Source organism: Opisthocomus hoazin, chromosome 7 (assembly GCF_030867145.1).
Source record: "Opisthocomus hoazin isolate bOpiHoa1 chromosome 7, bOpiHoa1.hap1, whole genome shotgun sequence".
Taxonomy (NCBI): domain Eukaryota; kingdom Metazoa; phylum Chordata; class Aves; order Opisthocomiformes; family Opisthocomidae; genus Opisthocomus; species Opisthocomus hoazin.
In genome coordinates, this window is record NC_134420.1 from 46,539,425 (window position 1) to 46,562,367 (window position 22,943).

General features: G+C 36.8%; 1 protein-coding gene across 3 annotated transcripts in view; it reads right to left on the bottom strand.

Moving 5' to 3' along the window:
* SLC25A21 (solute carrier family 25 member 21) overlaps positions 1-22,943 on the bottom strand; it is a 268,104-nt gene that overhangs the window by 218,284 nt on the left and 26,877 nt on the right. Inside the window, exon 1 of one of the 3 annotated variants that reach the window (XM_075425454.1) lies at positions 652-696. The exons of the other annotated variants lie outside the window; for them this stretch is intronic. Coding sequence (XP_075281569.1) covers positions 652-673 — 22 coding nt within the window. The 5' untranslated portion in view covers positions 674-696. Of the gene's footprint in view, positions 1-651; positions 697-22,943 lie in introns of those variants that run through there. 3 annotated transcript variants of the gene reach the window in all.

The following is a 22,943-nucleotide window of genomic DNA, read 5'->3' on the forward strand; positions in this document are numbered from 1 at the left end:
CTATTACAGATGATGCAAAGTACCTTAGAGTTCTATGATGTTCTTGGACCTCAAAAAGAGTAAACTCAGATTAATTTGTATTATACTGGTAGGTGATTGATTATATAAAATACATACACATATGAAAACAAGGATATGCACACAGACATATTCACAGTTGAGGAACATCCAGACTGCCTTGTTTGGGGCTTAATTCTATTCAAACACACATGTATAATAAAGGATTAAGAAAAAAAATGTCAACATTTTTACAATATACTTTTTAGATGGTCACTGAATTTTTATTTCAACGGCATTCACATCACTGTATGCTGTAATGACACTGAACAGTGCTTATTCAAATATTCTCACTGAAATCAGGCAGGGCCAGAATGACAAACAGTTACTTCCAGATGAGCACTACTCACACAAATGTCCCAGGAAAATCAGCTGGACTAAGCAAACCAACAATTTTGATAGTCTGGATCTAGATAAACAAGTACCAATACACTGACCTTAATTTAACAGCAGCTCTGTTCTTATCATACCTTTGCTTAATGTAAGCTTGATGTGTTAAGTGTTTTGTCTTAAATCAACATCACAAGATTACCAACAACTAAAGACAGCTGTGAATCCTGACCCATATAAAACAAAGTGAACGTTTTATTTTACCTTTCAGGCAAAGGAAGCTCATGATTGTTACTTTCTCTGGTAATTTTTTTTCCTGTTTCATTATTCCATTTTAGTACTTTATTGTCTGCAAAAGAAATTAGAAAATGTTTTCCACACTTGAATATCTGAATGTAATCCAATGTACTCTTAGTAGACATGAATTGTCACAGGTTTCTGTCTTTTAAACGAGGTTTTTAAAGATCTTGTTATTCATATTTTAACATCTAGATTTTGAGGTCCAGTTGCAAGTGTTTACCATAGAAAACTCGGTCAAGCTGGTGTTTGACCTTTGACAGGAAGCTGCCCTCACTCAGGCTAGTCCCAACAAACTAGGCCCAAGACAATAAGCTGCTTTATAGCTATTAGCCAGGCCAGTGTGTTTCTCCAGGAAGACCTCAAGCTGAAAAGCCAACATGCTTGACAACCACAGCCAAGGTACCAAGGGCCCAAGCACTAGACATTAGAAAACAAATGGAAAAGCACACATGGCTACATCTGGAATCCTAATGGGCCACCAATGGTTCCCAGCTAAAGGAAGAATTACCAATGTTATTTTATCATCCCTTGTGCTAACTTAGCTGTTTATGTACAGCAATAAATGATTTTTTAAAAACATATTTGGGTCATTATGTCATATACCACCAGCAAGTACGATTGTTTTATTGTGCTTGGAGTCAAAATACACTGCTGTACCCAGATGTGAGGGAAGTTCAAAACCTCTAGTCCTTCTGTATTCGTTCCTGTTGGACAAACGGATTAAGTTTTTAAAAGGGAAACTGAGAATTTTTATGGCCTGTACTCCCATCTCACTAGTAAAATTTGCACTGATATTTTCCTACAGAAGTTTGCCTTGCCAATGATAACATTAAATATTAACTTAGTAAGCAAACCAAAATTTCAACCAACAGGAAATGCCACACATTTTATTGTCAAAACATCCTCGTACTATTATTTCAAAGCCACAATATGTTATATTAAAAAAATAATTTATGTGCTTTTTTTACCCGAACACCTACTGAAATTCAAGACAAAGTAATCATCGTATTGTGGAACGAAACTAAAATATATATACATTTATTAACAGGCTTAATAAAGGAGAATCCTGCAGTTATGGCCCTGAATTTACATGTGCAAAACCAATATTTTCCAAGATCTACAACCAGAATGTTGTGTTTCCACATAATGAAACATGGAATTTGTGTCAAGACTCTTGCATGGTATTTCTAACCCTAGTACTATGGCATTTAATCATTGAGACCAAAGCAGAAAAAAAACAAGTTGGATTCTTCAGCATCTACTGCTTACAAAAAATACCAACAACTGAGTAAACAAACAGCAAAAAGTATATTATATTTGAAAGACATTGTAATAATTTAAACAAAAGGTTCAACGTTTGTTGACAATACTATTCTAAAATTGACTGTATCCCAACAGTTTAAAAGCAACATTTATTTCACAACTTTCCATTCTAAAAGACACTGAAGGCATTTGAAAATAAGTGCAATGTAGCAAGTGACAGTTTCAGTAAATGTTATTCTAATACTTACATTCATTTTAATGGAGACTGGATCAATTTGTAATCAAAATTAATAAACAATTCAAAGAAACTAGGTTTTAACTTCTTCCCTTTCCATTCTCAATTCCCTATTTTCCTATTTGTTGCTAGCCTTGTTGCACTTTTGCTCTTTTTTCACTTTTTTGGGAAGGTCAGCACTTAGGAGCTGGGGGAGCAGTAGCTCTAAGCTAAGAAAGCCATTTGTCGCAGAAGAAATACAAAACTAAATAAAAACACACCAAGAATCTACAATTAACTCCAATACAGAATACAGAGTTTCTTCTGATCTAAATTTTTTTAATATCATTTAACATCAAGCTGCAGCTGAACAGAGCTGTAGTATTTTAAAATCTAGGTAGCTTCCCAGTAAGATTGCTAAAATTGTGCACACACTCATTACACAGGTTATGCTACAACTGTGCCGACCCATTCACAGCATGTCAAGGGCGAATCCAGTTGGGAAGACTGCTGAGGAGCAAATGATCCAAAATAGAAAGACACTGTGATAAACATGTGCATGTCCCAGACACGCAATGCTTATGATGATGACACACTGAACAACATTCTCAACTGCATTACAGTAAATCAAGATGGGTGAACTGGTCAATAAGCTATAGAAGACTTCCATTACATTAGCTGAGAGAAAGCTCAGAAGAATTTAGGGATTCTTCTATCAAACAACTGAAATTATTTCAACACATAGTGACTAAGGAAGAAGCAATTAAGAATGCAATTCGCAGAAGAGTCAATACTAAAAGTAGCTTCTTTTCAAAACAGTTTTGATCCCCCTGTTTTTCTTTCATTATTACACTATGGGTAACCCTTATTTGCCATGGAAAAACAGACATGTGAATTTGATACCCTGTATTTGCTGATGTGTTTTTAAAGCTGACAGCAGAGTGCAGAACGTGAAATTTCCTTGCTTCTGCTGCCACATGGCAGGTTAAAAGCACAATTAAGTAAACAGCTAAGTGTTTCCCCTGATTTCCAGGAACAGCAGAAATACATTAAACCTAAAACAAGAAAAAAAATATATCCCAGCAACTGATCTCTAGATCTTCTAAAGATGCTTCAGAAGTGTCTGTTCCATTTCCGAAAGGTATTCTAAATAGGGAAATAAAATACTTAGTAGTGTGCTACATTTATAATGTTTAACTTTGGGATGTCAGTATGTATGTGTATATGCATACATGTATTTTCATATATATAGATATTATAAAATAATTCAGAATACCTATTCCTTGCTGCCTTTCCAGATTTTTTTTACTTAATGAAAGAAGCGGAGCAAGGATTATAGAACAGTTTCAGAGAAACAAACCTTACACATGCCAGTTACTCCTTCATATTATCATTAGGCAAATCTGATACTTGACAAAAATATATTTAAAAGATACCTAAATCCCAAGGGACCTTCTATCAACATAAGTGAAAGAAAAAAAAAATTCAAGTTACATACTTCATTTGTGTTTCATGTACATATTAGTTCATATTATTTTCTCCTCCCTTTTCTCCACTGCCTGTGCCTCCATACTCCCTTCCCCTTCTTTTTAAGGGAAGAAAAATTAAATGATTGATTAATTCCAGTGTTTGCCACATTCACCTGTGCAAGACCCTAGCTATCTTAAGCACAATTTATTACATTAAAACAAATTTTAAATAACACATAAGGCATTGTACAACACAAACAGGAATTTCATGAGCGGTGGATATTTACAAAAAATCAAATTTACAAAATTCTTACTGATGAGTCCTGTTCTTGCCACAACAGTATTTACGTTTTCATATGCAGAAACTAATTCCAAAAGCGTAATTTAAATATTCCTTTCAAAAACACTGCTGGTATTTATTGGCAGTCTCCATTATAATTTTAGATGCATTTAGCAGCAATAACAAGTAATTTCTATGGCTTCTCACTGTATTCTCACAAATCAAGTAGAAAACATCAGTTTCTAATTTTATTGGTCTGGCATTTTTCACAATAACTACATTTTATTGTGGAAAAAATGTGTTTTCCCTCTAGTGACTATCTGGCAAATGTGTGTTGAGTATTTCTACTGTTAATTAAAGTGGCTCATTTTTGTTTACTTCTCTATGTCTCAGTACCTCCAACAATTTTAAAAAGAATGTAGTCAGCTGGCAAGGGGTACCTGTTTAACTGCTTGATATAGCAAGACAAGGTATTTCACACATTCTGGGTGAGTGACAAAGATGGCAATCTCTTCAAAGTGTCTGTTTGAAGAAGTGAGGTGAGCAGTTTTGAGGAAAGAATTCTTTAGAAGTACATTCCCTATTAGACAATAAGAAATATTTTAAACCAGTGCATAAGTATAATTTCAAAAGAAAAGAGATGTTTACAAATGGTTATGAAATACTTCCACATGTGATCATATTTTCACAATAATGGTGACTATCAGATGTTATATATTGCACATTAATTTTTATTGTTGAATAAGATACTGGAGCCAAGAATACTCTAGACTGTAAAGCACAGCCTGTCGCAGCATATTTCCTGGCCAACTCCTCATACCACAGATGTTGGGCTGCTATCCCAAACCATTCCACATTTACTGGTGCTCTCATTTTTTCGTATTAGAAGTTCTGTATTTAGCTGTTCTCTTCAGTAGCATTAACCAAGTAGTTCATAACGTCTGTTTTTAAATGCAGCTGCAATTATCTAACTGCTTTGTGAAGCCACTTGTTTCATGTTCCCCTTAAGATCAGCCATCGCCATTACCAGACTAAACAGCCTGTGACTTAGATTGAGAAAGTTGTTCAAAAGCCAAGTAACATCTTGTTTCAGAGGGTACTTCTGAAGCAAATGCCTAAAGTCAAGTTTAAATATAGGTCTATGATTAAGTACATGGAGCCATCAGAGCTTTAATACAGACACTGCCAATACAGTGCCCTGCTAGAGTTAAATTACAGTCTTCCAAAGACTCAATAGTCATAAAGCTTTTAGGCAATATTAATAATAGACACCAACACAATTTTAACACAAAATAATCACAGGCCAGAACTTCCAGCAAAGGTATGTGCAGCATAACTGAAGACTTTTTTCAAGTTCTAAGGAGCCCAACACTGTTCCTACTAACATCAGTGGGCAGAGAGGCTAACTTTGCACATGTGAACTGAAAGCAACTGCCTTCCAATAGAATTTTATGAACAAAAACGTCCAGGTTTGAAGACAATTGTCTCAGGACAGCCCCAGACAGTGAATCTTACTGAAGCCAAACGTGTCAAAAATATGAAGGTTTGTAAAGTACTAAACTTTGCCATGGGTGTACAGCTGATTATTGTCCAGTTCTTTTACATAGGCCAGAGTATTATTTGGAGGCAGAGAGTACTTCGTTGGCTAGGAGAAAGGCAGGAAATTTTTCTTTGGCAGGTTGATTTTTTTTTTTTTTTTTTTTTTTTTTAAATTAGCAGATGTTTGAAGCTGCTCCAAGGTTTGGAATGTCAAATAAATCCCAGTGGAGATAGATTAGCGGCAAAAAGCAGGTGAGGTGGTCAAAGGTGGATGTAAATACAATTTATCAGATGACTCTGCAATTTGTCACATTGGTATCACCATTGCACATGTGGCGTACATAAAAGCTTTGGCAACTGAGAATGAACATCATTCCTCTAGCCAGTGTACTTAGAGAGGAATTGTATAGCAACCCAAGGATGTGCTACTAATAAATGAATGAATTAAAAAAACTAGAAAATAACCTACTGCTTAGTTTACAAAAAGATCAACAGTGTGCATCCTTGCACTAAGAAAGGATACAGGCAGGGGTTCTACTAAAAAAACAAAACCAAAACCAAAACATACACATCCCCCCAGCCTCCAAAAAAATGTTCTTCCATTACTGGCAAACTAAGCTAGGCAAATACCAGCTCTCAGCCTAAGCATGAGTCATAACATGACCAGTTTGTCAGGTCAAATTGTTCAGACATGTTCCTAGACTCCTCCCAGGTGCTCAATTCTCTCATCATAGTATCTTTAGGTGAAGCTTTCTACCACTTCTGCTTGAAAAAACATCCTATTCTGCTGGATGATTTGTGATTACCTCAATTATATTCTCCTTTGTCATCCCCAACATAACAGCACAGCAGTATACCCATGCAGCAAGTCATGGCTCATATCTTTAGTATAAAATACTGTATTTCTTCTTAATAAACAAACAACCAGGAATTTATCAGTGTGCTCTCTACTATAATTTTTTGGCCTCACAGACTACCAGGACAACTTCAATGGAATGGACTTCATCTTTAACATGCTAAACATTTCCAGACAAAAAGCTGAATAAACACAGGGGACTGGATGCTTAGTCATTAAATCAGCTACCTGAGAACACTGGGTTCATTAGTGCAGTGTCATCTTTGCTGCAGTAACATAGATGTGAAACAAAATCCAGTGGAACATACATGACATTACTATCTTCCATGCCATATGCCAGCTATAGTGCTTTGATCCTCTTTTCTGTATCATAGATACTTAGCAAAACATATGAAGAATTCATATATATACACACAGACTACAGCATCAGTTCCCTCACACACCTGACAGCCAGAAATATGGGCCTCCACATAAACAATTGTCTCCCTGGGAAGTGAATAAATTAAATTATCAGAACTAAGAAACAGTGAAGTCTGCCTCTTCCTCATAGATCCTAATTAGTCTAATTTAATGTTACACCCCTAACACCATATTATCCAGCCATACAAATAAAAGCACACAATGCTGTCTTCAGTTGTGATGAAATGCTATCGCATCAGTATCTTAATGTAGTTAGGACTGGAAGTTTCCCTTCTATGAATGACAAGACTGTCAGCACCAAGCAGTGCATATGTACATACCAGGAGTCGTGGTGAAGAGGTGGACCTGAAGAAACTCCCCCCCCCTCTGTCTAGCTCAGCTCAGCAGAGGACTCTGGTTGAAGTCCAGCTGATATGATACGAACAGCTGGGAATTACCAGAAAGGTGTTCTCAAACAAGAGTTCTTTGGTATTGGAATCAGTTACCCCCAGTTGTCTGAAGTGGATCACATCTGATGACTGACTTCACCTCCTTGTAGAGGCTATTTTTTGCCACTAGGAATTTTAAGGGAAAAAAGCTGGAATTTAAGGCTTTCTACCTTAGTAGAAACAGGTTTTCTTAAGTAGCACTATAAACTAATTATGCTAATTACAGCGTGTTCATAATCATTTTGCTAGACTGCATACATTGTCCAATAGGTTTAATAAACAAGCAGATAAGCAAGATAAGCAAGTGCACCAAAATACTAGAGGCAAGAGTTTTTTCACCCCACCAGCAGTGGTGGTAGCATCTATCACCACCAGGGACAGGATCTAAGGTAGATAGCATCATTGACAGGAACATTGGTGTTCCTGGCTCAATTTTAGGATGCGGCTGTTTGGAAAACCTAATTTCAAGAATGGTGATAAATTTGACTACTATGGCGAAAATAAAGCAAGTAACTGGAAAACAATACGCATATACACTTGGAAGTGTTGGGCCTGTTATCACATCCAAGAGCTTCTTATGTTAGGGACCCTTCTATTGTGGGTTGGTTTGAGGGTTTTTTTAGTTCAGAAGATCTACCCTGAAGTTAGTGTGCACTCTTGGGTTCTCCATAATTTTTCATTCATGACTTAAGATTATGGAGTTACTTTATAAGATTCTTCTCACACATGATAAGCAAGAAATAAACTTGCAAAAGGAATGTCACATTATCTTGTTTTACCTGTAGGAAAAAAAAAATGGAACAGAAAAGTGTGAAAGCACCACCATTATGTGTTAATGAAATACAGGTCAAGGTATTTCATAACTAGCTCTCCCAGACAAAACTTCAAACAGGAATGCATAACTAAGCATATCTCAAGGAAGTAAAGCAGTAGCAGTGTTCACGCTGTATGCTTGCTCTGTAAGACATTTTTACAGTATCCCAAACAGGACTTCAGAACTGAATCCTCCACTTAAAAATATACAACAGATACTAGATGATGTCTCAGCTTGTATCATTTACAAAATGGAAAATATGAAAATGGAAGATAAATTACAAAGTGGTATTGACTTGATTCGTTTTCACGTATTCCTACCTAGCAACTGCAGATGTCTTCAGTCTCCAATAAACAAATCAAAAAAATCTTTTAACAGTCCAGCTCTGAATTATGTCCATCTCCTCCTTCATTGATCAGTGGGACGTACCCAAATTTATTATCTTTACCCTTTTGAGAAAAAAAGTAACCCCCAGATTTGAAACCAAAACACGACCCATCAGTATTCAAGCTTGAAAAACAAAAAATACATGCTGAGTAAGGACAGCAAACATCACATGAAAAAATATATACAGTAGAGTATTAAGCAATGATGTTCTAAGCTAGGAGCAATAATTCGTCTTTTCACTGTTAAGAGTCAAAGAAAGAACATGGATAGTTACTGTATATTCTTAATCAATTTACCATACCATTTAGTGAGGCCCCGGTTTCTGGTAATAAAAAAAATACATCAAGATGTCTAGATGCAGTTCATACTTCTAGAAGAGAGTCCTTTGCCTTCAAAAATCTTAGCAGTCGTCTGTATGGGAAGTTTTCAGACATGTCCTTCAAGGCAAGAGCTGAAGGCAATATGTTAAATGGAAGCTTAATGCCAGAACAGTCCATAATGACAGGCAAATACTTTCAGGGCAAGTGGTGAGAAACAGGTCTTGTTGCAGAAAAAGTTAATGCATTGCACTGTTTTATACCATGGGCCACTGAAGGATGTGGCACAGTGTGAAGAAACATACGTTGTGCCAAAAGAAAATTCTGTACTTCCAAAGACCAGTATGAATTACATGTGACATCTTTGTTTATTTCAGCTCCTGTGTAAACATAAATGTATGTGATACATACAAGAAGCTGAGGACACCTACTATAACCTACTACAAAAAGGAAGATTTTCTATTGTGCTTTGCTTCTGCAACAGCAGAGATTACAGAAGTTAGTCTGATTACTGTTACCACTGCAATTTAATAAGCCTACCTCCTGAATGCAGCAACAATGCTCTTAACCCCAAAATATTTTAGTAATTTTATTAAAATAAACTATTGTGCAGTAACTATATATCTATATCTGAAACATCCTGTAAAACTGTTGATGACTGTGGACCCACATTTCTTTGTGAAGATTAAAAGTGAGAAAAGGATTATTAATACACAGGCTACATATTTTTCTCATTTAAGTGAATTCTGAGCTTCTTTTCTGAAAACAAGAGTAAATCACGCAATGAACTAATTCATGCACGAAGAGACAAAGAATGCTAATAGAATTTATTCACTAAAAAGTTACTACAAAAGTGCTTATACAACTTTTCCAGTTTCAAAAAAAAATTTTAAATACACTAATGGAGATTTTCCTAGTACTACGTGGTTTTCATAAATATTTTGAACACTCTTCTTTTCCTCCTAACCTTTTTTAATCATTATGGCTCTAAAACCAAAATTTAGTTTCTCAGAAGGCCAAATTAAATTGCCTTTTGATGGCTGAAAGTTGGCATATGCGATACAAGCTGTGCTTCACTCAAGTCCTCAGTGAGCTTGGGTACTTGTATTAGTTTCATTATGCTAGCATCCACAGCAAAAAACCCTCAAACTCAGGGTCCTAGTGCTAAATAGTCTACAGACATAAGGGAAAAAGGAACCAAAGGAGCTTACAATTCCAGTAAACGAAAGCCAGTTGCCATGGTCTGACCTACCTGGAATGTCAGTAAATCTGTCTTATCAGAGGTAGAAGAGTGAATTGAAATAGCAAGTAGGCAAATATGACTAGGTCAGTAATGGAGTGCAGGTGATGCTTTATTGAAAGGTCCTGCTGCTTGCAGGTTGGTGAATATCTTGCTTCAGAAAAGTACATAATTAAATTAACAAAAAATAAAGGAAGTAAAATGCAGTCTGCAGACACATTACAATTGTCCTGAGATGTATATTTTAGATATATTGTCAGTTAAGAATATTGATGGGATAATTACATGAATGGAAATAAAAGAACATACAGCTTTTCCCCTTTTTTGGTGTTCCACGCACTGAATTCTCATTGGTGCGATATGCACAGCATTACGCACAAAGCAATACTGATAGCAAACTGTCAATAGCAACTCATCTGTGAGCTGTTTAATAGAACCTGGGCTGCACAGACCCCAAACTAATTTAGGTCTGAGCCAGTTTCAGTTCAGAGAGCCTTAATACACAAGAGCTGCACCAGTGCAGACCTCTGTCTCATCTTTAGGCCAAGTGCCTTTATGTTCACAGTCACGGTCACCAAAATTTTCTTTCATTACTCCATTAAGCCCTCAGAGTACATTCTTCTGGCTTAATTTGCCTGTTTCCTGTGGCTTTGCTTACTGTTTCCTGTGGCTTTGCTTACTGTTTCCTGTGGCTTCGCTTACTTCCGTATCCCAAGTTACTCTAGTAATTAAGAACCGATTATATATCAAAACATGATTGGTTCTGGCAGCAAAATGTATTTGTATTTTTTTCTGGAAAGTAAACTGTCTCAAATCCTGAGCCTAGTGTCACAAATCTCCATGTGCTACTATGCTAAAAACTTCTGCTATGACAATTTACATTCAAGCAACTCACAGATGGATTAAGTTTAAAAAAAACATATTGTTGCCCTACTTAAAAAGTAGAGGAATTCAGAAAAGTAGGAGGTAAACAGAGGAAACTAGTTAGTTATTCAAAGTGTGGGTTTGTGTAAGGAAGTTCCTCTTGAACCAACACAGATGTCCCTGAGCTAATTAATCAGACTCACTTTGTAGACAGAGAAGCAAGCACTGTTTTGCATGGTTTGACTCACTAAGAAAAACTGCTAAAACAGGTCAGATAAGTATCCTAAAGAGACTTACTTACACCTAAGGTCTCCTAAGGACTACAGAGAGAGACTAGAACAGCTAACACAAATATAGCAATCTAAAATAAGCTGAGAGGCATTTGCTTGTATGTTGCCAATGCTGTTTGCACCTGTATATATGCTCTTGGAACACACCACCAGTGAACATGGATGCTTGCTCCTCTGTCATTTAGGGATGGAAACAAATCTACATGCATAAAGAGTTTTGCAGAAGCCAACCAAAACTGTTTCATTTCATACAGTATATTCAAATCTCAGACACAAAAATCTTGTACAAGTAAGGTTACAATTTCCGACGCTGCAGTCTAATCGAGCAGATAAGAAGATGAAGTCAATGTATTTCTCACATGATCAGCCACTCAAAAACAGTGCTTGCTGTATTTTGTGTACCTGTCTACTCACCAGGAAACTTGTACTGGAAACAACAGAAGGAGAAAACATTTCCTCCTCTTCCCCTCTCAAGCTCAGGACCTTAGTGCTATAAAAAGAGAATTCACTAAGTGTGAAGGAATACCAATATAGCATGATGAATATTAATATAGTGTGACAAATATCAAGACTGCTTAATTCCTCTGTGATTCTCAACAGCCAGTCTCCTTAGGACTCACTAATTGAGGAACGACAATATTATCATTGAAGACTGTTTTTTCAAACTACAGCTGTCTACTATTTGGATATAATTCAATTAACTTGCAGTCTCAGTCTCCCTTTAATCCCCATGCTGTTTTGATACACATCCCCCCAAATACATGATTGCTACGTGGAAACAATTTGTTTCATCTAACAGACACCTTGCAATTCAGCAAGTTTGTTGTTCCGTGGTAACATTAATAGAGCCACATAAAAGATTTAATGTGTATGATCTTTAATAGGTGCCTTTAGAATCACAAATATAGAACAAGATCAATTTTCTCATTAAGGACTCTGAGCACTTATCGAAAGTAAAGCATATCCCTAGAAACAATGAGCCAGACACCCAAAGTGACTGTGTTACTGACTTGGATAAGGGTTTTAGAACAATTTATTGATTTGAAGCTACTTTTTACAGCAACAAAAGAAAATCATATTCTTTTGATGAACTTGCAAAAGACTAGAGTTTAATTTTTACATTCTTTAAATGGACAATATTTAATCTGTTTAAAATTAAACTCAGAAGATCCGATAGGCTTTTGAAGGGCTTAGACACTGCAAGTACTTTAGCATTGTACTTGCAAGATACAGCCAGTTGTTTAACCACACAGATATCATTTAGTCTGTAATTTAAACAAGCATTGATAAAGTTTTTTTTATAAAAAAGATGCTATCAGCAAAACAAACACAGTATTTTGTACTACTTCAAAGCTTATTTATAATGTGTTTAGAAATATTCAGTGGAAACAGGAAAATAATGTCTTGATTTTATAAACTTTACAACATCTGCTCTTACTTACTCGCAGCACTGTAAAGTTCTCCGGATTTCAAATGGGTAAGTTTTTTCTTTTGTCTGGTCCCAAATTCGAAAGTGTTCACATTAATTTTTTTACCCCATAATATTTTCCATTTTTCATTTATGAATACAGTCATATGAAAATCTCTGCAGCCTTCTAACAGTGGTAAATACTAGTTTGCATAACTTACATTCTAAATAAGCACATTAGAAGCCTGCCAGAAATTACTCTTCCTCAGAAGACTAAAATGTAACTAACTATCTAGCCAGATATCATGCTGTTTATTCATACTACTGTCTCCCAGTCAGGTATAATCTGCAGAAAACATTCTTTTTGACAAATGCAGTTCTTTTCACTGGCTTGGTTTGTGGAAGGGACTACAACCCTACAAAGGGTTTCTCCTTTAACATTTTTTCTATCTATAAGAATTCAACCTGCAATCCTAGACATTAAGATATAACACAAGCATCTGTATAACTTTTAACAGTTTACCATGAACTATTTGAAGAGGCATTATATATAGCTTTATTGATTCTCCTCCATTATGTAGAATTAAAATTGTTGGTGATTTAGTGAGAAGTCATATTTAAAACCTTCAAGTACTTGATCACATACTGGTTGATAAACACACAGTAACATCATAAGTAACTTCCTCTACCTGCTTAGGTTAGAGGTAGGGAAACTACTCCTGCTCATCAGCTACTTTCTGTCTGCACCTAGGCTAATAAGATGGGTGCCTATGGTAGAACATGTTATGTTACCATGTACCTCAGTCTCCTAAATCACCCAGATCAGGTTGATCAGCTATTGCACCGTCTGGCTCCCATCTGGCCTTATACTCAGGTTTCCCTCCCATCAATCAATAGCACCTGGGGGGACAGCAGGAAGGAGAAAGAAACTGGTAGAAAGCTGGGTCTCAGACCACTGTTGGGATACACGACTGCAGGGTGAGGCAGAGGCTTAGTTTGTGCTCAAGTTTTGCTGCAATATGAGATGAGGTCAGAGTCGGACATGCCCAGACCCCAGTCGTTGGAAATGCTTCCAGGTCTACTAGCTTAAACACAGCTTCTGTGTGCCTGACAAGCAAAGGCGGTGAAGACAGAAAGATTCTCTGTATAGTTCTTGAAAAAAACAAAACCATGATGCCTCTTTTTCTCTAATTCCATAACAATAAATGCTTCTTTTTAATTGTAACTTTCCTCTTAAAGCCATTATTCCAGTCAGTCTGGAATAGCCAGTGAAACATGGGGTTTTCCATTGGCAGCATGGTACATGCAGAGATGTAGACTTTGGAACGTATTTCTTTACAGGGGAGTGGAGGTGGAACTAGTCTTCTCCATCTGGTCATCTCAGGCTGAATTCATGAACAATGGGTGATTTTATGTCAAATTCAAATCTACATCCCAAATTCTATTTTTCAACCAGTTTTCAAAGTTTGACTCACACACAAGATTCCTTTCATCTCAACCAAATCTATGAAACGTTTGGACTGTTTTTAAACTCACTTTTGGCAAAAAATGTTTGAAAGTTCTATTTTACGAGTCTTTGCTTAGCTGCTGCTACACAGTAGTAGATTTAGCAACGGCTGTGCAAAGTTCTAAGCAGAATTTTCACACACATATGTACCAACCATATCTCCATCCATAACTCCTCAGCTTGAAATCTTTCAGGCAAAGACTATTAGAGAAAAGACAGAGTGGATATTCAAGATTAATCTTAATACTGGAGGTACTTCTCCAAATGCAAGGAGGTGTGGAATTCATTTCTAGATCCAGTAGTTTCAGCATTTTTTTTATACATGTCGTAACAAAAATTCCCATTGAAACAGGAACATAAACTCACAACTCTTGACAATATATCAGCGCGCATCAGTGATGAGGCTAAAAACCCATACTCTTCTGTATTCATCCTCTTTGGCCAAAGTCCAGCTGTTTGAAGCTGCCAGAAGTTCCTAGTTCATCAGTAGGAGCAAGAGAGATAAATCTGATCCTGTGTATTTTCATTTAGATGGGTCTCCTGTTCTGTTTGTTGGGAATAAAAGCACCTGTTTCAAAGAACATGGATTCTGCTCTCAGAGCATAGCATTGGCTTACTTTGCAGATATGGGCCCTTCTTTGTGTCAGTTACACAGCAAATCATTAGTGTCAGATATTTGACAAAAACTGGCATCAACTGCTTGACTTCAGCTATGTCTAAGATGCCTGTTCAAGCCAGTGGGGACGGGGGGGGGGACGGGGGGGGAAATCTTGAGTGAGCAGTCACAGTCTTTGTAAGCTTGTCAATGTCTCTTCCCCACAATGGGTGACAGAAGCCCTCTTCTCACTACATCATTGTATACCAGGCTGTACTTGAAGACCCCAACTCAGTTCAACCCCTGCGCTGCCAGATTGGATTTGTTGTCCTCTTGCAAGTAAAATCATGTCCTTTGATATCTTTTGCACTTCTTAAAGCAGAGAAAACAGCTAATTGACCGAAATGTGCACTTCAGGCATCTTCCCCTTTCTATATCATAAGTGTTGCCAGAAACAGCCCCGATTCTCCAGTTTTAACTCTGACTCAAGCCACAGCATGTGAATTAGCCAGGACAGTACTGACTTTTATAAACTCACCCCTCTGATATTATTAATCAGCTTTCTTGTCCCTCAAATAACTTACAGGTGTGGACTTGCACAGATAGGACTATAACTCAAAAGGCAGAAGGAATGGAGATAACTTGGGATTTCAGGAACATAAGTTATCAAGTTCTAAGCTTCAGCAGAACTGACAAGAACAGCTCAAAACTGCTAATGCTTCAACTTATGAAGAGGCCTCCTTGTGCCATGCATTGCCACTAAAGATTTCTGATCCCCAACCTCAGCTGACCATTGCAAGAAGTCCAGCTCCATTTTCCTCCGCCTGCCTATATAAATCACTCTCTACATTGGTCCATGCAGAGAAGTGAAGAAATAGTGAGGAAGGAGGGAGCTGAAAAAATATAGCATCCAGCAGAACACATGCATAGCCAGAAGCAGAAGGTGAGGGATGGTAGGTAGAGAGTAATATGTAGAACATTGAAAAACTGTTAGTTCATTAAAGGATGGAATGATCGACTGTAAGAAACTTCTCTACCAGACAACGTGTGGGAGACACCTCTCAAAAGGCCCATGCTCTTTGTGATAGACCTTGAGAAATGCTTTAGGGTAAAAACAGACCAGTTTTCCCACTGTATGGCCCTTCTAAAACTCCCTTTCTCTCTCATCTGTATTCATTGTCCCATTCTAAATGGCTGTACAAATGCTAAAACAGCCACAGAGCAGAATAGCAGCTGAATTAGCAAAAGGAACCACAAAATTCAACTTGCAGTCCTCTGCATTTATTATTAGACAAGCCTCCTTAGTCAAATAAGCCATGTAAATGAACATGAACAAACTGTGTCCTCTTTATCATTTGTTTGTTCATTATGTGTAAGGAAGGTGATGCTTAATCACTACTGTCATCAACTATTTGTGGCTGGTCAAGTTCAATAACAAACTGTTTGATAGTCCTTGTGGGGAAAATAAAACTCCCCGGATAGCAAGATATTTTGATTCATTGGTAAAAATCAAATCTCAGATTTTTACTCAAAACAAGCATGGAATAAGCAACTGATAATTTGTTTTCCACGCTTGAGTTTGATGACTGAAAACCTTGCTTCTCTTATACTGGCATCACAACCAGAACAACATTAGTAATTCAAAAACTCAAGTTTGTATTTGGAGCCTCCCTCAGGATGGAACTCAAAAGCTTAAATCACAGGTAAACATTCTTCTGCCAAATCTGTTGCTCCCCATTCCCTACCACCCCTAGGCAAGGGTAAAAGACAGAATTAATTTTTAAAATTAAACAAACAAAATATTTGGTCACTTAGTTTCAGTTTCTTCTAGCATTGATATCTTGTGGGTACTACATCAAGCCATGAAAAATAAATAAAAGGGAGCTGAACATTTCAAACACTGTCAGTGAACTTTTTTCCAGTTCAGTGAGGTTAATAGGCCTTTTAATTTACAAATTCATAAGAATAGGATTATATTTGGTTAATATGCTCTTTATATACTGATAGAATTCTTATTACTAGAAATAGAAATTAGATCCTCATGACAGAAAGAGCCAAGATTAGTTGTAATTAACAGAAAAGTCAGATTCAAATGCACATAAGACAGCAATAGCTAATTACAGCAACTAGAATGTACAAGCAACAAAGCTATGAGCTTGCAAGCTCGTGAGCAAATGATTATAGACTCCAGCATGTCAGTTGCTCCAGAGAATCCATTCAAGCAAGTTCAAAACACGTACAGGTAATCTACAGGATTGGGAACAAACTGATCATTTCATTTTGGGATCAACCTCAATAAATTCAGATCCTTCACAAACATCCTGCATTACAGAAAAGATGGACTCATGTCCTGTTACTCTCTCAATTGTCTAAATCAAATCTTCAGATCCAAGCAATATTGAATTACAAGGTTCAATGTTATTTTTATTCTACATTTACATTTACCCTGCCTTGTAAGATGTATGTTGCACAGTGTGTCCACGCATCAACTGAAAACAGGAAAACAATTCAGGAGTTGGCAAAAAAATGTTTGCATTTTTTGTCTTTTTTTTTTTTAAGGGTGGCAAGCAGAAGACATGCAGTACCTTATTAAAACATCAAAGCAGTAAACAATGAAAAACTAAGAAAGTAGAACGTTCTCTATCAAATTTTCTTCTTGCAATGTGAACCTAGAGGAAGAATTTAACTTGTTGAACATTCCAATTATTTCTTCCCACTAAGAGAAGCTTTGCTTAGTGCAGCAAACTATAGTTCTCCTTTGCATTGCTATTTGTAGAGAAAATGTTTTATTAAGAAAACTTTCAAAGTGACAGTGTCAGCACACACAACCTCCATTGCTTTCCTACGCTTTCCTAAATGTCAAATCAAAACATGGCAATACGATTAAATACACTGGTAACCATAGTTTTATTATAACTGCCTTATAAATCACATTATAGCTAATTAATCTAATTAACAGTCCTATGTCCCAGATACATTACAGGAAAAGACCAAATCAATCCAGCCTTGAAGAAACCACTAATGTGTCTCAGACACTAGTCCTGGATTTGCTGAACGTTCATTGAATATTGACCTGCTGTGAAAATATTACTATACCTGCTGATTTTACAGGACTGGATTTTACTTGCCTTTTTTTTTTCTTCCTTAAAAAAATTTTAGCAAAACAGAAGTTAATGCTATAAACCAAAGATACTTTGCTAGTGGCTTAGCACTTCAAAGATAACTAATTAAGCTGAACGTCTTCTAAGTTTTAAGATTCACAGGTTGAAGGATTAGTATTTTTCTTCTATGTACCTTTTTCATCTGTCCAAATTAAAACACTGGTACACAAATAAAACCACACTAAGTCCCCTGAAACTTGGGCTGAAAAGTCTCACATTTTCAGAAGGTAAATAAAGAGCATGTTGAAGCAGAGCAGAGTTTTTAATGAGTTAATGTAAAAAACCCTCATGCAAAAGCAATCTGCATCAAAGCTAGCAGGCAATACCCTGACAGTCATCCATCAAACCAAAAGTCCCCTTAATAAATGCCAATTATAGGCCAAATATGCACAAACGTGGATAGCATAAGCCATGGGATCATTTCCTTCCAAGAAAATTAGTGACCAACAAAACACCCATGCAGTGTAAACTACCAGCCTGCCCTACAGCAACACTCACTCCTGACCGGAATACTAACTACTATTATTATTTCACTCCTTTTTATTTTATTTTATTTTGTATTTTTGCAAGACTTCAGAGCCACACAGAATTTTGTTTGGGGTTATACGAATTCCTTCACAATTTGTATAGAAGTCTAACATAACTTTTTAAAAGCCATGACATGCCTATAATGTATACAGAGTCTCTGACTTCCGCCGTAAGCGAGCCTTTTTCCTAACTTAATCATACTCAAATTTCACCCCTTTTAAAGATCCTGATTCAAAAATGTTCACTCATTCTCCACAGTCCACAAATTTATACCATCTCTTCCTGTCGTATTCTATGTGCATAAATTAAAAAAGAATGCTCTTGTACAAGGACTGAAAACGGAACATTCCAAGTGCCCACCCCCCAAAACTAACTTCAGTTTATCCAGGAAAATGTTCAATACAAAATGTACATTCTTACAGAATTATCCTTTTGTGTATAGATAGGATGTTTTGAATTTGAGTACTGTTATGTTCCCCAAACTTAAAAACAACGAGTAGCACAGCATGCTAAAGTCAAACGCACAATATTAAAAGCTTCTCCACCGTTACATTTGCCATACCTCCAATTCATTTCAGCTCCTTTTGCTAACACCTTCTGCATATCACACCTGACCAATGATTTTGTTCTCCCAAGAACAAATTTTTTAGATTTATTGTATCCAATATACAGTATACCAAAAAGTAGCACATTTTGTCATATGAAGTGTCAGAGGTCCATACCTTGAGGTAACAGTTGTGGTCTAGAGATAAAAACATTATGCTAATAAGAAAAAGCAGCTTTGCAAGAAACACTTAATACTAGCATCATGACAGAGAGAATTAATTTCTTAGATGAAAACACTCACTCCAGAAATGGATTAGAACATGCTACATTAGTCCTAGTTTGATGTCTTACCTAATTGACCTCTAAAGTGACATCTTCCATCACACAGGCTGGCCCGTGCTATATTCATTTATTTCCATCTTACCTAAAATTATGATGAATGGTCTGAGCTCCATTCAATTATTGAAAATGTGCAAAGAAACAGAAACAATGAAACTGGCAAAGTGCTCTGCATTCTTTGGAACAATTTAGGCTAATTAGCATCAACTTCTCCCCCATTCATCATACCCCTTTAGAAATATAAACAAACTGTCAGCTCTAACCTAACAAACAGATCACTGAGCTACTTACCACAAATTATTCTTACATGAAAAGCTCCTTCTCAGGCAATATTCTCCTCTAGGGCATCTGGGAAGCTGAGCTATTAAAATTGAAGACATATGTTTCAGTCAAACTTAACTCCCAGATTGTAGTGATCGCTGTTGTGACAGTTTTCCGTCAGCATGCTGCTGCTGGCAACGTACTACATATTTAAACAAAGCGATGCAACAATAGACTTCAATGATGCATATTCATTAAGTACAATATCAATACTATCCAATTAGCATCCTACACCTAGAAGTGGAACTATTAAAATTACTGCTTAGGTACAAATCCAATCTCAGATTTCATTGGGGTTTCTTTTGGAATTACAAGTTCCGTATGTTCCTACGAGCGTGCGGAAGGCAACAGCTGTGCCAGTGTCAGCTATGACAATAGTTTAATAATTCAAATCAAGCTGCAGAAGCAGTGCTCTGAAGAGACCATAGAGGGGAGCACTACTGTCACTCCTGGGTTCTGGCTCAAACTTCTCCATCGGTGCCACAGACAAATGGACAGCACTAAGCTAAAGGAAAGCAGGGAGGTTTGCAGAGCTGAATTCTTCCTTAACATTGGAATCCCTGTGCTACTTTGAGAGCCAAAATGATACTGAAGTACTTTCTCCCCTTCTTCAAAATGTAGAAGGAACTAAATTTGTCCCCCACTCCATACCTGACTAAGATTTTTGTGCTAAAGATAAGACATTTTTCATCACTTCAGTAAAACAGTTCACTATCTGGTGAATGGAAGAAATAAACACTGGCCTAGAGCTTCCTGTGTCACAGGTATTTGAGATTTTGTGCGTACATAAGAACAAGCCTTTTCCAGTAAGGACTGCAAAATTGTGAAATATCCTCCACTGTTTTTTAGAAGCATTGCACACTGGCAAAATGTAGTTTGGAAACTCCAGAGATATCGGAAATAATCAGTGGTGAGGAGCTATTTCCTGAGTTGGGTTTTTCTTTTCGATCTATAAAAGCAAACTCCTACCTATTGCCTTGGTTCCCTTTAAACAGCAAAACATGTAATCAGAACTTTGTGAACTAAAAGAGGAAGACTTTCTCATCATTTCTCCTTTGATTTTCTTTCATTTCTCTGCTTTCTTATTTCTTCCTGGCTCTAATTTTGGCTTGCCAGAATCACTCGTAGCACATGTCATAGCTTGCTTTTTTTTTTTTTCTTTCTGAGGAAGGTAATGAAACCAAGCAGTAGCAGCTTTGTGGCCTGTTCACATAAAGGTGTACTCTGAACTTAGTTTTGTTTCATCTTTGGGTGAAAGCAGGAAGAAGGATCTTCCTTAACTTCTGGATTTGGTCCTCACTGCTGGCTGCACACACAGTTGCTTTTTCCCTGTTGAATACAGAACCTCCAAGGCCTGAAGGCACACAATATAGATGGAAACTAGAATAGATATGAGGCGCCCAAACACTTCCACAGTGATACAGTACCCACCAGCAACAGAGATACACTTTCCAAATCAACACAGAGCAAGACATTATTTCTTGCTCCCAAAGAAAAGGATCTTTCATTAAGACATAACAGCCACCTCAAAAAGTGTTTTACACATTACTGCTGACCAGAACGCCTGACCCTAGAAGTGTTACTCAAACAGATTAGTGAGATTTGAAAGTGTGCACCTAGACAAAGGCTCTTGCCTGTCTGGTCTGAAATGGTATCACAGCTATGGGCTTGACTGACCTAGAGAACTGGTGATGTAGTTCATGTTTATCAAGCGAGAATGAAGAGCGGTTTTACAGTGAGAGGACTAAAAACCTGTTTCAGACATCATGAACATACATTGATGCTTCACAGTAACAAATCAAGATTTTAAGGTAGACAGAAACACTTGAGTTCTGAAGAGAGATACAAGTCACAGCATAGAAACAATGCTTAAACTCATGTTCATAGATAAGATGGCTCAAAACCTAGGTGAGATGTGAGAAGAAACAGGATAGTGTGATAATGTAAACAAAGGCAGATATTTTTAACTTCTTTCACTTCAGCCCTCAGATTTTTATGAGACTTTTTTTATCCTGTTTCTTCTTGCATCTGCACCTAGCAAATCTAGAAACATCTAGGAAAAAAAATTGAAGGGCGACTCCACAGAAACCAAGGGAAAATATGGGTTCAAGACAAGGGTAAGCAATTCATGAAGGATGGAGTACTGTTTCTGCAAATTCACTAGGAACAGGATATTAAGAACCTTTGGGCTAGAGCAATAAGAAGTGTTTTACCAACACAGAGACTGGCTTAAGTGAATCATTCTAAACTGTTCTTCAGCTACCCAACAACAAAAGTATCTAAATCTCATCAAATATATCAACCCAAAGAAAGAGTACATTCATGAAAACTGATCTCTAATACAACACTAAAGTATAGTGTGGAATGGAATAGGATTGTACCCAGCTTCTATACCTTTCTGTTTCCAGCGTCTACGTAAAGAAAACATGAATAACTCTGCTCTAGAAACAGGGGCATGAAATTAGATTCAAAGGGACAGAGCAGCACTGAACAACTCTTGCATATTAGAGTAGAAACTGGAGGTACACCATGGACACAGCAAGAAGAACATCACTTAGAGCCAGTAGTTTTCCCTGCATTATGAAAAAGGATTTTCTAAGGTGAAGGTTGTTTTGTACATGGCAATCTCAAGGGGGTCTAACAGCAGGTTTTGCTACATCACTGAAAAGAACACAAGAGATAGGGCTATGCTACCTGAATACCAAGTTGCATCTTCCCGTTCACCTATTTTTCTTTCTTTGTTCAGCCTTCAAAAAGACATTTTTCATATTTGCATCTAAAGAGCATCTAATATACACAAACACACAGATTTAATCTTCAGTTTCTACTGTTGTCTCAACAGCTACAAAACTGTTCTTATTTTTAAGAAACTATATGCATGTGAACGTGACTGCCTTACAACCAAATAAAATACTAACTCGCATATCTGGAAATTACTGCAAAAGTGGCATGAGACCTTCACTGAGCTATGCTGAACCACAGAGAAACTTGCACACTATATCTTTACCATTACGTTATATAGACCAAGTGTGCAACATTCAAGGATTAGTTTATTATTTACACTGAGTTGCTTTCACATGGCTGTTATTTAACTTTTTCCTTAGATTTTCAAGTGTTTTCTGTTGGTTCAGAGATGTTTTCTTCTTGGTTGCAGTGCCTGTTTAAGGCACGGCATCAAGTAATAGAAGCAGACAGGAAATCAGCGTTGTTGCTCTCCAGAGGATGATTAAGCAAGTCTGCACAAGTTCCCCGAAGCTCCCACAAACAGGCTCTTATATAACAACATATGTTTTCAAAGATATTTTCTCCGAGCAGTGAAGAGTCTTCAAGGGAAAAACATAAGTTAGCTTTATAATGTAACTGTGGAACATGAAATAACTATAAATAAAAAGCACTATAAATGAAGTAAATTATTAGATACTTAAAATACTATAGCAACTGATTCTCATTTACATTCCTCAAAATTAATC